The following is a 15,375-nucleotide window of genomic DNA, read 5'->3' as shown; positions in this document are numbered from 1 at the left end:
GATGAATGAAAAAGCATTTTCATAGTGTGTACAAAGACCTGAAAGAGTCTTCTTAGATTATGCCCAAGTCAGACAGTTGGCCCAGTTCCTTACAGAGGTGAATGTCATCACCTGTGTGTTGGAAGGAGAAGCCTTCCCAGTCCCCATGCTTTAATAAACCAAATTAATTTTTGAGTGAAATCCTGAAGTCAAATTTTTACCTCAAATTAAATTTGACTTACAAACCAAATTTTCCAAATCAATTTATTTCTTATTATCCTGACAGCTGGCATCATTAATACTTTAACAAAAACCACTTAAAATTAGCCAAATATCTAAGATAGTTACATGTACAAAAGATATACAAATTAAAACCATTTAAAAAGTAATAGATACCATAATTTGTACTTGACCATAACTTCTGTATTCAGAAATGATTGTAAAATTAAAACCTAAGATAAAATCTGTACACCATATACTTTGAGTGATTTACATCCTAGAAAACAAAGGCAGTCTTTCACTGTTACACATTTAGTGTCTCTGGTGGGTTGAGGAGAGAAACACCATGATACCTGTAAGCAGGGAAAAAAAAATCCATTTTTAGTAAACATTCATTGGGTGAAACAGATTATGGAATGAAACATATACTAGAACTCACAAATGCTATTTCTGTCTACTTGAATTAATGGTTATAAAACCATAGTCTGGTCCCCAACACTTGCATGCATGCCCCCCGTTCCTCTCCCCTCTTCTCCCTCAAATACAGGACAGAAGCTCAAAACACATGGCTGCTAAGAGAACAGTTGCTTAAGGAGGCTGTGCCTGATTTGTGAATCCCTTAAATAAAGTTAAAATGTCAAGGATCTCTGAACCGTACAATAGCCTGGAAAAGCAAGCTTCTTTGGTATCTACTGCTGTTAATTCTTACTTTGAGTTTTTGTACTTTTCTCTTATTGACTGTTGTGCATGCCGCGGAGCTCTGAGGTAGGTCTGGTGAAGGTCCATGAGACAAGGCTTTAGAGTTTCCAGCGTATATCCAGTCTTTTGTACTAATGATTCAGGCTGCAGGAGGGAGGACGGAACCACTGAGTTTTGTTTTTAGTAACAGACACTGAATACAAGTTAGTAGTTGGCATTAAGCTTGAGTTTTGTTAAACTTCAGTCCTAACACCTCCAACTAACATCTTCCAGTTTTCTCAAGCTCTGTTTGCTAACTTAGATCAATTTTTACTATTTTCCTTGCCAGCAGCAAGTCTTATGGCCTGAATTCTTTAAGCACACCTTTCAAATCCAAGTATTAATAGTAAGCAAGCTTTCTACCTAACAGATGCTATTAAACAGGTAAGACAAAATGCTTTAAACAGTGTAGGTGGTTGAATAGCTCTTCCAGTTCAGTACACCTAGACAGCTGTCAGTTGTATAGGATAGTTATTTAACCTATCTGGCACAAGCATTTACAGCACAAGGTGGATGTGTGAGGACGTCGTCATACATACCCAGCTTTGTCCCGTGACAGTGTAGAGTGCTAAATGAAAGGCCGCTGCGGCGATAACTGATGGCAAATACTTTAGATATGGGTCAGCATCTATCAAACTTAACTCTCCCAAAAACTGGAATGAAAAAGTAAATATACTTTATGATCATAAGAGCTCTGGAATTCAAACCTCAAATCCTTACCTTCTGACCGAATATTTTGCTATCTTTAAGACTGGCTCTGTAGCAACCATCGCCACATCTTTAAATATATCTACTACCGTGTTTTGCTTCATTCTCATCCTGTATTTTTCCTCCTTTAATAGCTTTAAAAACAACTCTTCTGGCTACCATTTCCCAAGACTTCATCCTCATACCACTATTCCTAGTGCTTTCTCCATTTATGTTTTCTTTTGCCAATGATAGGCTTTCTTTCATACTGCAGCACTAACCTGTCCCCAGAATACTAAATCCCTTGACCAAGGCTGTATAATGAAACTAGAGCTTGCCCCTAATTGTGACCTTAGAATCTTCATTCAACAAAATGAAAAGAACTTACCATTGCTAAACTTTCAACTTTGCAGTTTGCAGACTGCTGGTGCAGAAAGTACTGGGTAAGAAACTGATTTATTGTTGGTGCAGCTAAGTCAAAAGCAAGGACTTTCAAAACTAGGTGCTCCATTCTCAGAACTTGTTTCTTGGTATAAGTGTCATCTGTAATGTATACAAATTCTGCTACTTCTGGGGGGTATATTTCTTCAAACTTTCTACAATGAAAGAAGTTTTAAGTAATCAGTCCTTTTATAAGAAAAGCAAGCTTGTTTATCCCGACTTGAAATCCCTTAAGCAGAATAAATGGAACGAATCCAAAACCAGTTGCCTGTTTCCACTGATACTTGACCATTTCTAGCCAAGACTACATAAATGCTAATTAAAAGCCCCAAATATTTCTCCCACTTCAGTCAAAGGAAATAAGTGAGAGACTGACTTCCCAAGATGGGAACAATGCCAGAGTTCACCAAGGAACTGAAAATGTAGGAAATTTCCTTAGAAAAATAAATAATTTACATTTTAGTTTTCATGTCTTAATGGAGAAAAGATAAGATTTTGCTTATATACCAGAAAGTACTTTAAAGTGGGAGGAACCACTCTGTAACCTAGTCCTGGTGTATTAAAATGTCGCCAGTCTGTAGGTTCATTCAAAGTGCCCTGAAATCCAGATCTAGGAAAATTAATGTCCTAAATTTAAAAAGTTTCATCCACTCCACCATCCCTAAAGTAGTTGCTGACTCCCTGCCTTGTATAGTATGTTAAAATGTCACACTTCAAAAGATCACAATTTCTTCCCTACACAGAAATACTACTAATCACTTTTAACCCAACAAACCAAGTTGTACTTACGAGGCTAACAGCATAGCAGCAGTGCCCACAAGCTGAAGTTTTCCTCTCAACACAGACATCGATGAAAGAAACCTATCAATGTAGTTCACAGCCAAATGCAGGGTCTCATTCTGTAGTTTATATTCTTCTCCTACTTCAACTAACCAGTCCACGAGGATAGCCCTCATACTGTTAGTAATGTCTGGCTGTTTCTTCATGTAACCCACTTTAGGCTTACATTTAACCTGTTGAGAAGGTTACTTAGTATAGTGTTAAAACTGCAGTTAGATTATTTTACCATTAACAGATGCTGCCTATATGCTAGAAACTTAAGTATAGCATTAGAGTAATTCACTGGCAGTTAAAAAATTTAAAAACATTATCCTCTTAATTTCCTTTCACCACAGTGAACAAATAGTATAAAAAGTAGATTCAGAGAGCCTTTACCTCCATTTCCCTAAGGTATGTGTGAATGTCCTCATGGTAGTCTGGTACTTCATTAACACTCACTGGCTTTTCATCTTCCAATACAATTGACATATCCATAGTATGTGGTGACTCTGGGAGAATTCAGAAGTACAGTGAAGTTCACTTTTCATTTTCGACTTAATTTAAGAGCTAAAAGTGATTGCCCTTGTAAGGAGTCCCAAACTACCAATGTGTTTATTTCATCCAACTAAAAGAGCTTGTTATGACAAAGTACATAGAAGATTTAACTCTGATTTTAGTACCTATGTCCACTTAGTTTTGGAATGATTTTAATTAACAAGAAGAAGTACTGACAAACCATTAACAGGAAAATGAGTTTGAGGAGCAGGTATTATGTTGAAGTATCATTCATCTCCCATGACAGGAGTACACTGGTTTTGCTAGGACAAAGTTAAAATCCAAGTTTTGAGATATCTAGGATTTGTCACAAGAGAGTTTGCAGACCCCTAAGTCTAACCTATTCAAAGCACAATCCAGGCAATAACTAGAAGTAGGGCTAACAAGTGTGCTAAAGAGAAACTCAGATTTGTTATGGGCAGTTCAAACACATTAACACTAAAATCAACGGGTGATTCTTTTTCGGTAAGTTTAAATTATCTTTGAAGGCAAAAAATATCATCCATTATTCTTTTTACTTCAAGGTGTGAGGTTAAAATTTATTGCAGATTTTAAATAAAACTACACCAATTATTTTATTTCTATAGGACTTCCCTGCTACACCTCTCATCCATAGAACTAAAGCTGAGATTGAATTTAGTGAGCTGTCCAGTGACTCGATAGCCTGATGGTAAAGAAGCAGCACAAACTGTAGTCAGAGTTGTCTATAGCAGCTACTCTGACTCACAGGAGGAGAATGTCCCTCTCTGGTAACAGACAATCACTCAGACTGATTTTACAGAAACAGAGTTTTAAAGGTGGAAGAGATGTTGGCTATCTCAATATTTAAAGCTGCATTCTCAAATAGCACTCTATTTGAGAATGGTATGTACAAAGTGAGTCTTAAGAATACAACTGAAATATATTCTCCCAATCAAGCAAACATTTCCAGGGTCAGATTAAAATAAGTCTGAGATCTAATGAAATTGATGGATTAGCAGTGTACCAGAAGGAGCACGGGATTAGGATCCTTTTGTAGGTCACTAGGTCTTGCATTAGCTGTGAGGCCTGAGATAAGTCACACCCTTTCTAAACTTGTTACATTAAACCTAACTCATAATGTAGTTAAGGATCAGGTAAGATAATGTTCTGAAAAGCAAAATTTCATTGATCCAGTCTATTCAATAATTATGATTACATTGATTTGATACAAATTTTCTTTAAAACTTACCAAAACTACCATCCATTGGGTAATCAAGAGGTGCCAGTGGTTTTCTTGGTCCTGGTAAAGTAACAGCTGAGTTAAAAGCCAAGACATCTTCACCTTCTGGTTTTTTAGATTCAGCTGGCCTCTTCTGAGTCTCTGCCTCTGCTGCATCCACGTGAATGGTAAACGCAGGCTGCTGGCTGTTTGCTTTCCAGGCAGGAACGGTGACATGCTCATCATTTACAGGAAGATCCTTAAGAGGTGCAACCTAAAAAATAAATAACTGGCTTTGAGCTTATTAAGTGGAATTTTGTTCTGCTTTCATCCCCTTATACTGCATTTACTCCCAATAGCTCTATCAGGAAAATTAAACTTTAGGGGGGAAAATCCAGACAAGGAAATTTGAGTAGTCGGAGAAAGAAGGGATGTTCCAATTTGTCACAGGCATTCCTGCAAGGGTTTTAGAGTCACACTAAGTGGAATTAGGCAAAACTCATCAAGGCCACGAGATGGGTGGAGTGGCAGGCCGAAAAATGCCAAATTTAGGAGAGATGGCAAAAAAGTGGTTTACCTCTTTCGCCCCAGGGTGGAGCAACAGAGCAAATTCGGTAAGATGGCGGAATTGACCAAAAGAAAAGTATTTTTTATACCCTTTCCTAAAGCAGAGGTAATCTCTTAACCATATGGGGAGGATGAAGGAAGTCCGAGCAGTGCCTGGGGCTTAAAAGCAGAGAAAGGCGTGGAGGCGGGCAAAGACCATACTCATGTTGTAGGGCTTGGTTTGACTTCGTTATCTATAGAAAAATACTCCCAATGGAGGAGAGCGGACAGGCAGCACAAACGCATTGTGCTGGCAGGGAGAGTAATGGGAGAAACTAATGGGAGTAATGTGGCATCCTACACTCCAGAAAACCAGGGATCGAGGGACTCCAGATCCTGGCCTCCCGCGAAAAGGCCAGGGTATGCTTTCTCGCCACTCTCCTCTGCCGGCTAAACCCATGCAAAACTCCCGCTCGGTCCACCCTCCTGCAGATACGGCTCACTGCTTTACCCGTCGCGTCTTAGGCCTCTGCTGCGGCGCTGGTCCCCGCGAGTTCCCGGCCTTCAGTACCGCCAGCCCAGCGCGGGTCCGGGGCTGCTGGGTGGGCGCCGCCTTCTCGGGGTTGATGTTCTCCTGGTTCTCCTGGTCCTCCTGGAGCGCCGTCTGCTGCAATGTTAACAGCGCCGAGCCTGCCTCGCGGGCCGCAGGCCCGGGCACGGAGCTGCCCAACATCACTGCTCCCGGGGGCGAGGCGGGATCAGCCTGCGGCGCCAAGCAGCGTGCACTGCGTCCCGCCGACCAGCCTAGGTACACTCCAGCCGTACCCGCCCGCCGCAGCTCGGGCCAGCCTGCCCGCCCGCTGGCCCGCTCGGGATCGTGTAGGACCGAGGAGGTTGCGAAAGGCGGAGGCAGGCACTGCCGGGCGTGGAGGGCCAAGGACGCCCCCGAAACGAAGCGAGCAGCCCGCCGGAGCGGCGGCTGTTCATGCAGTTCAAGTATCCCGCGACTATTGAAATGGACCAATGAAAAGAGCCGAGGCCCGTGACGTCACGCGGGGCGACGCGGTCGCAGGCGAGTGAAGGCGGCTGCGAAGGCAACCGAGCAGGGGCGGAGCGGGGCGAAGAGATGTCGAACGGCGGCAGGAGGAAGTACGCGCGCCCGGCGGAGAGGCGGGGCCTAAGTCTACTGTGACTTTAAACAGGGCCGCTAGGCGGTCCCTGTCTCGGGGCAAGGGCTGTCTCTAGGAAAAACTGAATTAAACTTTAGCAATTAGTAGCGGGCCGCCCCGGCCTTCTGCCCTAGGACCTCCAGTTAGCTTGAATGACTAGTTTCTCAAGGTCTAAAATCTGATCCGGCCACATACTGGCCTGGTGGTCTTGTTCAAGTTATTCAGTGTCTCCAATTCTCAATTTTCCTATCTGTTAATTGGGAATAATATCTACGCGTTATACAGTTGTCGTTAGTATTAAATAACGTGCATAAATCATTTAACACGCTGCTTATGTAACTGATATAATATTGGAAGACTATAATGTCATCTTACCATTTAGGTGTTTCTTCACAGTCTTATGCTTTTTATTTTTCCTAATGAAGATGCAATTAATTTAAAGTGCCACCTTGAACTACTGTTGATATATGTAACAAACAGTAATGTACTACAAGAAATTCAACTAGACAGTCATTAATTTTTATCTTTTTTCCCCAAGGTGTGGCAGCCAACAAAAAGCACGGAGTAAAATTCGAGTGACCTAGATATGATTATGTGTTCCATTTAGAAATGAAGGTTGTTTAAACATAGTAAAAACAATATGACCTTATAAAAGTAAAACTCTCTTAGCAATATGTGCCTTTAACAAATTTTCACATTTAATATACAAGGCTTGCACATAACTAATAAATATAATGGTATATAATTAAGAAGCACTGTTGTTTTCCAACAAATTCATAAGTGTGCCCTCCTTGAAAACACACAGAATAGTTTATTTTCTATTATAATCCTTATGCTATTTTAAACAACCTTTAAGTACAATATTCACCTGAATATGAATAAAATATGAATTAAGATTAATGACTTCCATAGCCTTAAAGTCATATTTCCCTCCATTTATGATAAAAAAGAAATCAGTGGATATTAATGCAGGAAAATCTAAGAAGCTGTCACTATTTCGACACTATTCACATGTAGTACACTTGTATAGCCCTACTGGTTACAGCACATCAAATTAAGATCCCCCCCAGTCTGTGCAAGTTCTGCTGATTTCCCTGGCCAACTCAAGTATTTTACAAACTGAGCATGGGTCACAAAACATTACCAAGCAACAGCAAAATCAATTGTAAATCAATCTCAATTCCTAAAAAAAAATTTATGTTATTTCCCCTGGTTGACAACATACATAGTAACCAGAACGCAATCCAGGCACCAGAACTTGGGTTCCACCTTTACAAAATAATAGCATGTCCTCTTAAACACTTAACCTCACTGAGAATCAGTTTTCTTACATGATTTGACAAAATAATCAATATATGTTGTCAAGATCAAATGAGGAGGGACTTCCCCAGCGGCGCAGTGGTTAAGAATCCGCCTGCCAATGCAGGGGACACGGGTTCGATCCCTGGTCCAGGAAGATCGCACATGCCGCGGAGCAACTAAGCCCGTGCACCACAACTACTGAGCCTGCGCTCTAGAGCCCGCGAGCCACAACTACTGAAGCCTGCGCGCCTAGAGCCCATGCTCCACTACAACGAGAAGCCTGCACACCACAACGAAGAGTAGCCCCCACTCACCACAACTAGAGAAAGCCCGCACACAGCAACGAAGACCCAACGCAGCCAAAAATAAATTAATTAAAAGAAAAAAGATCAAATGAGGTAACATATGTAAATACATTTTGAAAACTGTAAAGCAGTTTATACATGTGTGTTAGCTTATTAAATATTTGAATATATTTTTATTTTCCAAATAATAGTTCTCGATTATATAAACATTATAATTATGATTATTTTATATGATGATTACTATAAAACATCTACTTGAAAAAAATTCATTAAAATCCCTTATAATCATTCCACTTGTTTTAAAAATAAAAATTCTCTTTATTTTTAAAAAGTTCCATTTGTCAAAAAAATAGAAGCATTACTAAAAAAAAGTCATACCTCATGTATTTTTAGATAATATTAAAAAACGCACTTGAAATAAAAGTATATACAGTTAGCTTGCAATTCTGTTTTAACATTTTTCATTTAAACATACAACTTCTTTGGAACTTTACCTTATTTATATTTCATGCAGCATCAAAGAAAGCAATCAATGCATTTTGGTCATAACTGTCCAGAATCTCCAGTAAAAGAGGCACTTTGGTTTTTACATTGGTGCCTTTGAATTTGAACTTATCTATGAAAAGATCGGTGATCATGCCTATAAAGAAAAAATGTTAAGTTTCTGTCATTGATTAATTCTATTAATGACACATTATTTAATGAAAGTAAGCGACTGCTTGAGAATCTATTTCTAAGCACCTGTAATTCCATTATTTAACATACAGAAATCTGAAAGGATTGATGCATTAAAAAATATTTGGGGGGGATTTTAAGGCAAGTTTCAAAATATAAATCATTTGGCTAATAACCCTCTTAACAATTGGTTATAAGCTATTAATTCAGACAATCAACTGCTGGCCAGCTTTGAACTGTTATTGGTATATATAAAATTACAACAAGTGGGGTTTTTTTTTTTCCACCAGGCTGACCATTTTGACATAGTGTAGACATATTCTGTTCATAACAGCTTTATCTGAATTAAAATATCCCATCTATATGTTGACCATTCTTAGGATTTGACTTGAAGGCAAATATTTCTAGTTTCAAAGATCCAGGCAAATTATTTCACCTTTGAGTTTTTGCATATATATATAGTGGGAATAATTCAAGCTATCAATCTTTTATCCAAAACTCTTGATGCAAGATGTGTTTCAGAATTTTTCATATTTTAGGAAGATAATAAAAGGAATATATCATAATATACCATATATATGGCATAATACCCGTGGAAAGTGAGTGGCAGCATCTGATAACATAACATTTCTGCAACAAAATATATGAATATTCATACTAAGTGGAATAAAAAAACTATAAATAACCTCGTATCAGTTTAAGTGAGGTTTTGTCATTAATTCAGATCAAGTCAGATTTATTGCCAAATGATTTATGAACAAAGTGTTTGATTTCAAAGCTCTCTGGACTGTGGAATTGGTGATAAGAGATGGTGGTTCTGCACCACTCATCTTCTAAGTTGTGATGAGGATAAAAGATCATGTGTTTGCCACATAGTAAATATTAAGATATTAGATATTATTGTTACCGTTTCCGAGCAAGTCTTTGGGCGTAAAATAAATTCATTAGGTAGATCTTAAGGATCAATATGGACTGATGATACCAACTGACTCTACAGAAGACTCGGCACAGTGCAAAAAGCTTGCATTTGGGGGAGAGGAGGTTCTAATGAAGGCCTTGCCACTACCTACCTATGTGACAACACATTCTTAAGCTCAGATTTCAGTTTACAGATGTGAAAACCAGAGATAACACTATCTACCTTGCAGAGCTGTTGTAAGAATTAAATATCCCCCCGATTACAAAGATGTTATAAATAAATAGGTGTGCTATGCACAATAGGTCTTATATAAAGATCACAAAAAATGTTTCCTTAAGCTGTTCCTTCCTTCCTCCCTCTTGCTCTTGCTTTTTCAATACAACTGTGAAACATTCAACTTCTCACCACCAAAGCAGAATGAGTTTTAAACGTAAATTGACATAGCACATATATACCCCTTATTAAATTTTGCATAAAAATATTAAATGCTGCATTTTGATATTTCAGAATAGCAATAAAAACTGAAAATTATTTGTGTGAAACATAGCCTAAATTGTAATGCTTCATAGGTTACATTCATTTCACACTGGGTTTCTTCATATATATAGATTAATTCATTGCATTACACTTATTTCACTTCTTAATGTTTATTTGTATTTTATCTAGTAAAAATATTAAACATTAAAACCAACTTGACAAAATAAATATATTGGGCAGTACATGGGTTGTTACTGGTTCATGACTGCTGTAATCTTTGCCTATCTCCTTCTGCCCAGCTTCTCTCATGTGATCCTTTGCAAACAGCCAGTAGAAAAGAAATATGACAAGGTATTCTAGAATAGTTCACTAACCATAGAGTCTTTCAAGATGTGCAGGTTGCTTTTTGTATTCTTCCTGTAGGTGATCTGCCTCTTCTAGGATACAGCGATATTCTGGTATCAGAAAGTTTGTGTTTCCCTCATGAACCTGCAATTCCTTATTTAAAATTAAAAACAGAAGCACTTAATGTTCAAAATTTAATCCAGTGTAAAGTGGATTTAAAGTGGAAAACTTTAAGGTCTTTACAATTTTAGAAATCCCATCACAATAAAATAATGATCATGAGTCCCGTGACACAAATACTTACTTTTAAAGCATCAATTAATTGCACTTTCTTAGCCAAAAGCAACTGGTACTCCAGCTTTGGGTGGATTAGCTTTAATGTGTGTTTGACTGATATTTCATTTATCTCTAGAAGAAGTTGAGTCAGGCACAATTAGATAAGTCACTTTGCTTATTGTAACAACAACCCCCCAAAACCAGAAAGAATGATTCTTTTTTTTTTTTTTTTTTTTACCGTATGATATGTTGAGGTTAATTTTCCTTTTTGTAGCTTCTTTAGAGAGCACATCTTTTAGGATGGATATAGTAGAAATGTTGTCAGATTTAAAAACTCCTTCACCTTTTCTATAAAATTAATATTTTTAAAAGAACAGCTTTAGAAGGAAATACATCCAATAAATATGTCCAGTAAACACATATTTTACGAATAGGACCTTGTGTTTAGACTTCATTTAATTTTAGATTTCTTTATATAGACATCTCTTTATTAATGTAAAACATATTTAAACATATAACCTTTTACTGCTGTAGCAATTCAAGTTCTAAACATACTTGTAAAACTGAATAAAAGATGTTAGACACATGCCTCCGAAAGATACAATTTATGTAAGTTCTTCATTTAAAACACCTTTTTTTCATTTTCACTAATAAAATTTCCAATAGCTAACCCCTTATGTATATAAAATGCATTTAGAATTGCTTGCTTTCACATAAGTTTTTTTTTTATGTAATCACATAAATTACAGCATGACTATATGCTTCATCCTTAAAAGAAAGCTAATATCAAACCTAAGAGTAACATCTTCTGTTCTTCCATGCCCAGCATCCATTGCCACTTCTTATGTTCACAGGACCCTTCTTTTTCCTTATGGAACCCCTCCTTCTCTCTCTCTCTTTCTCTCTCACCCTTTTCAATCCATATAGTTTCATTGGCACTGGCCCCAACCCCATTTCTGGGACTTCAGGAGGAAGTTTTCAGCAGCATATTCCATACCCCTGAGCACAGTGATTCACGACTCAACGATGATACTCAATCCTGGGACTTTTATTGGAACTAGTGGGAAAGGGAGGCTATGGTAGCTGAAAAGATATAAAGCTGGATGGAGCTGTTGGTGGCCACCATGGCACTACATAGGAAAGCCAAGAGAAGACAAAAACAGAGCTGAGCAATGGAAAGGGATAAAGTCTTGACAATATCAGTTAAGCCACTGATCCAGTTATGCTTGAGGCAGACTACTGCTAGTCTTTTAAGTTATATGAGCTAATAAATTCCTTTTATTTGGTTAAGCCTGCTTACGTTTGGTTCCTTTTTATGATGGCCAAAATTTTCCTAATTAATATATACCATCTTTTACGTATTCAGTGTTGCCTTTTTATTTGCTTTTATATTGAGTGCTGTAGGCAAATGCTAATTCTTTTTTCTAGAAAGATGAATAATACACACTTATTTTGATCCCAATTATGTGTTAGAAATCATGAGATTCTTTTCACTAGTCTTCAATTTTAATTAATGATATTTAACATTAAATACTTATACAGTACCTGGCACTGTGGAGTGACTCACGTGGTTTATCTCCCTTTAAGCATCACAATTCAGTGAAGTAAGTGCTACTATTTCCATTCGTCAGAAAAGAAACTGAAACTCAGAAAGTTAAGTAATCTAGCTAAGAGCAAATAGCTGGTGAGTCACAGAGCCAGATTCAAACCTAAGTATGTCTGTCTCCAAAGTACACGCTTCTATACTTCTTCCATATATACGTATTTTATGGAACAAAAAACATTTATTGAGTACCACTATGTTCAAAGCCATGTGTTAGATACTTGGAGGATACATACAAAGTTAATTAAGAAATAAACTCTGCCCAGAGCTTACAATCTGATTTAGAGACAAGCTTACATAAAAATTATTATATACTTCAAAAAAATAACAATAAAAATCTAAGGCAGGTAAGAATAAAATGTTATGGGAACAGAGAAGAGAATCAAGGAAGACTTAAAAAATGTAGCTATTGAGTTGGGCCTTGAAGAATAAGTAGAGTTTTGACTATTAAGGAAAGAATATTTAAAGACACAGAATGGTAAAAAGCAAAGGTATGCTATTATAAAAATATGTAGTATGCCAGGGGCCTGTCAAATTGTCTGCTATGATTAAAACGTGAGGTTCGCTGTGGTACTTCAAAACTGAAGTCATGATTCCAGGTTTACACAGGTAAGATCCCCTGGAGGGTACAGTGAAACGCCCCCATAGAACTGATGCTAAAACCAATTAGATTTCTGGAGAGTTCTTGGTCCCAAAGGCTATATTCAGAGGTAAAATTATGTGTTCACCGTTGTTTCCAGAACCTAGCATGGTAAAGTCTCAGCTAGGAAGCAGAAAGTAGAATACCTCAGTAAACTGCTTAGGGAAAGAAGCTTTAAGAGAAAGAGAGACAGAGAGAAGATAAGAAGCCTCCTCCCTTCCAAACAAACAAAATTAAAAAACAAAAAACAAAAACAAACGATCAAACAAACAAAAACAACCTACAGATGTGAGAGAATAAGAATGCAAAAACCTTGAAGAAGTATGAGCGTACAAGCTCAAAGCAGATGTAGAGAAATCAGCCTTACCCAACACATTAAGAAAAAGAACAAAGGAGAAGGAAATTTTAGCCTCTACTATATTCAGAAACAGAAATTAGGGGAGCCTATGGGAGATGAGTAGGGAGTGACAGTGAAGGGGGCAGAAGGGCAACTGGGAGCTTGAGAAGAGTGTCAAGGAATAATGACCTTCACCTCAACGTGGTAGCTTCAAAAGCCTGCATGTTCTAAGCTCTCAAGTTCTTGAGCCATTTCCTATTTTTGCATAAAGAAATTCAATGGTAATTCTTCTTGTAATTCTTACTGGAATTAGGATAAATGTTCAAATCAATTTGGGAAGGACTTGCATGTTTACATTGTCTTCATATTGATAACTATAGAATATATTACTCCATTAAATCAAGTCTTTAATGTCAATAAAATTTTAAAGTTTTCTTCATGAAGTTCTATGTATTTCTAATAAAGAATATTCCTACAGATTTTATATGAACATTTTGTTATTGTTATCGCTGCTCTGAAAGAATCTTTTTAAACAATTTATTTTCTAACTGGTTATGGCTGAGAATTGGAAAGGTATTGCTCTTTCATATTCATCTTTAGTCAATCATTTTTTAAACTCATTAATTCCATTTGTTTTTCAACAGATTCTCTTAAACAGTACAGTTTTTCAGTCATATTATTTGCAAATTATTACTGCCTTAAAACTTATGAAAATTTAGAAGTTCCATTTATGTAAAAAACACTTGTGAACCAGGAATAAGTTTTATTTACCTGTAGGTACTTTCAAGTTGTGTATCCAGGAAGGTGTTCTGAAAGTAAAATGTCACACATTCTCCTGCTGGAGGTTTTTCAGGAACTTCAGGCAGGCAAAAAACCACCCAGGAGTGAAGTTCAGCAAAACTGAACTGGCCTGTCAAAGTCAGTGTATTCATGGGTCTGCAATTTAATAGCAGAGGTACACATATTTGTGTGGGAATACACAGAGGTATTATATGTACTCAACACATTAAAAAACAGAATTTTGCAACAGTAGTTACAAATAGAAAAGCAGCCATTTAATTTTTCTCAGATTAATATTACCCATCAGATAAACATTTTGATTTCAAGGAAAAAAAAAAAGAATGCTTATCTATACCTGTACTTTTAATATTCAGTTAAGTGACATAAATAGCTTGTTTTCATTATAACATGCCTTCACAAATACAATTCAGTTTACTCAGGTAAATTCCATTTTTTAAAAGTTCATCTAGTGTTTATAGTATAGGAACTACAAAACGTAAGAATCTCCTAAAGGAAAAAATCAGCATAATGTGAAGGCAAAGAACTGGGCTTTTAAGTGAGATGGACATGGGTTTGAAACACTAGCTGCATGCCACTGGGAAAGTTAGGGAATGATACCTTCTATTTTGCAGGGATATGGAATTAACTTTCTATCTGCAAATTACACATACACACAAAAGGTTGTAAAATAAATCAAATAAATTTAAAATAAATCAAATGGATAAAGAATTAAGAAAATGCAAGTTTATGGAATTAAAGGTACAGAAAGAATTTTAAGAGAATACAGAATAGAAAGGACTTTTGAGATCGCCACACCAACTCTATTTGCAGATGAGAGAACTAAAGCCCAGAGATTAAATTATTTTCCCAAAGTCATGCAGGAACAGATATAAGGCTATAATCTGAGTCTCCTGAGTCCCAGTTTGCTGTTCTTTCCAGAACACCACACTATACCTCCTTTAACAACTCTGACTTTTAAGCAGGAAGACACCCTCAGAGAATCCATTCTCTTTAATGTTTTCCCAAAACCTTCCTTAGGAACTTTTCTCCTTACATCTTATTTAAATTATGTATCTTTAAAATTACAAGCTGCAATAGAAAAAACATAGGCTTTGGCCTCAAATCTTCACTCTGTTTCTCATATCAACAAGTTACTTACTTTTCCGAACATTACTACTTGTTTTGCCGTAAGACTTAAATGGTAACACCTAAGCACTGAGCACAATGCATGGCACAGGGAAAGTATTCACTAATTGTTCATTTCTTTCCCTTCTTCATTTAAGGCCATGGTCTGTCATTTTCAGAAAAGAAAGTGAAAAACTATAACCAGGAGGATGATTAAGTTGGAACGGAAGTTAGAAATAATAGGGACTATCACAACTA

At 37.2% G+C, this 15,375-nt stretch overlaps 2 protein-coding genes across 3 annotated transcripts in view; both read right to left on the bottom strand.

Annotated features, from left to right (window-relative positions):
* Nucleotides 1-383: 383 nt before the first annotated feature.
* On the bottom strand, nucleotides 384-6,142 carry CCNA2 (cyclin A2). Its single transcript, XM_061192018.1, has 8 exons — nucleotides 5,676-6,142; nucleotides 4,649-4,892; nucleotides 3,280-3,392; nucleotides 2,854-3,077; nucleotides 2,012-2,219; nucleotides 1,476-1,589; nucleotides 908-1,041; nucleotides 384-551 (listed from the first exon to the last, which is right to left on the bottom strand). The coding sequence occupies exons 1-8, from the start codon at nucleotides 5,895-5,897 to the stop codon at nucleotides 503-505; spliced, it is 1,308 nt and encodes a 435-aa protein (XP_061048001.1). The 5' UTR covers nucleotides 5,898-6,142; the 3' UTR covers nucleotides 384-502.
* BBS7 (Bardet-Biedl syndrome 7) overlaps nucleotides 5,785-15,375 on the bottom strand; it is a 43,386-nt gene continuing 33,795 nt past the window's right edge. Inside the window, exons 15-20 of one of the 2 annotated variants that reach the window (XM_061192016.1) lie at nucleotides 13,984-14,148; nucleotides 10,871-10,980; nucleotides 10,661-10,764; nucleotides 10,386-10,509; nucleotides 8,435-8,580; nucleotides 5,785-5,828 (exon numbers count right to left, since the gene is read on the bottom strand). In XM_061192016.1, the coding sequence (XP_061047999.1) occupies nucleotides 8,447-8,580; nucleotides 10,386-10,509; nucleotides 10,661-10,764; nucleotides 10,871-10,980; nucleotides 13,984-14,148 (637 nt within the window). In that variant the 3' untranslated portion in view covers nucleotides 5,785-5,828; nucleotides 8,435-8,446. Of the gene's footprint in view, nucleotides 5,829-8,354; nucleotides 8,581-10,385; nucleotides 10,510-10,660; nucleotides 10,765-10,870; nucleotides 10,981-13,983; nucleotides 14,149-15,375 lie in introns of those variants that run through there. The other variant, XM_061192015.1, reaches the window with a different exon arrangement.

This window comes from Eubalaena glacialis, chromosome 5, assembly GCF_028564815.1.
Source record: "Eubalaena glacialis isolate mEubGla1 chromosome 5, mEubGla1.1.hap2.+ XY, whole genome shotgun sequence".
Classification (NCBI taxonomy): domain Eukaryota; kingdom Metazoa; phylum Chordata; class Mammalia; order Artiodactyla; family Balaenidae; genus Eubalaena; species Eubalaena glacialis.
Note: the sequence above shows the minus strand (reverse complement) of the source record. Positions and strands in the feature narration are given on the sequence as shown.

What these genes read in the sequence shown, in the direction of transcription:
- CCNA2 (XM_061192018.1), bottom strand. Translation starts at nt 5,897, where the DNA reads ATGTTGGGCAGCTCCGTGCCCGGGCCTGCGGCCCGCGAGGCAGGCTCG. An exon ending in CCCAATGGATGGTAGTTTTG is followed by an intron (nt 3,393 to 4,648) that starts GTAAGTTTTAAA and finishes GAATTCTCCCAG; the next exon opens with AGTCACCACATACTATGGAT. An exon ending in AAGTTGAAAGTTTAGCAATG is followed by an intron (nt 1,590 to 2,011) that starts GTAAGTTCTTTT and finishes TTTTCATTCCAG; the next exon opens with TTTTTGGGAGAGTTAAGTTT.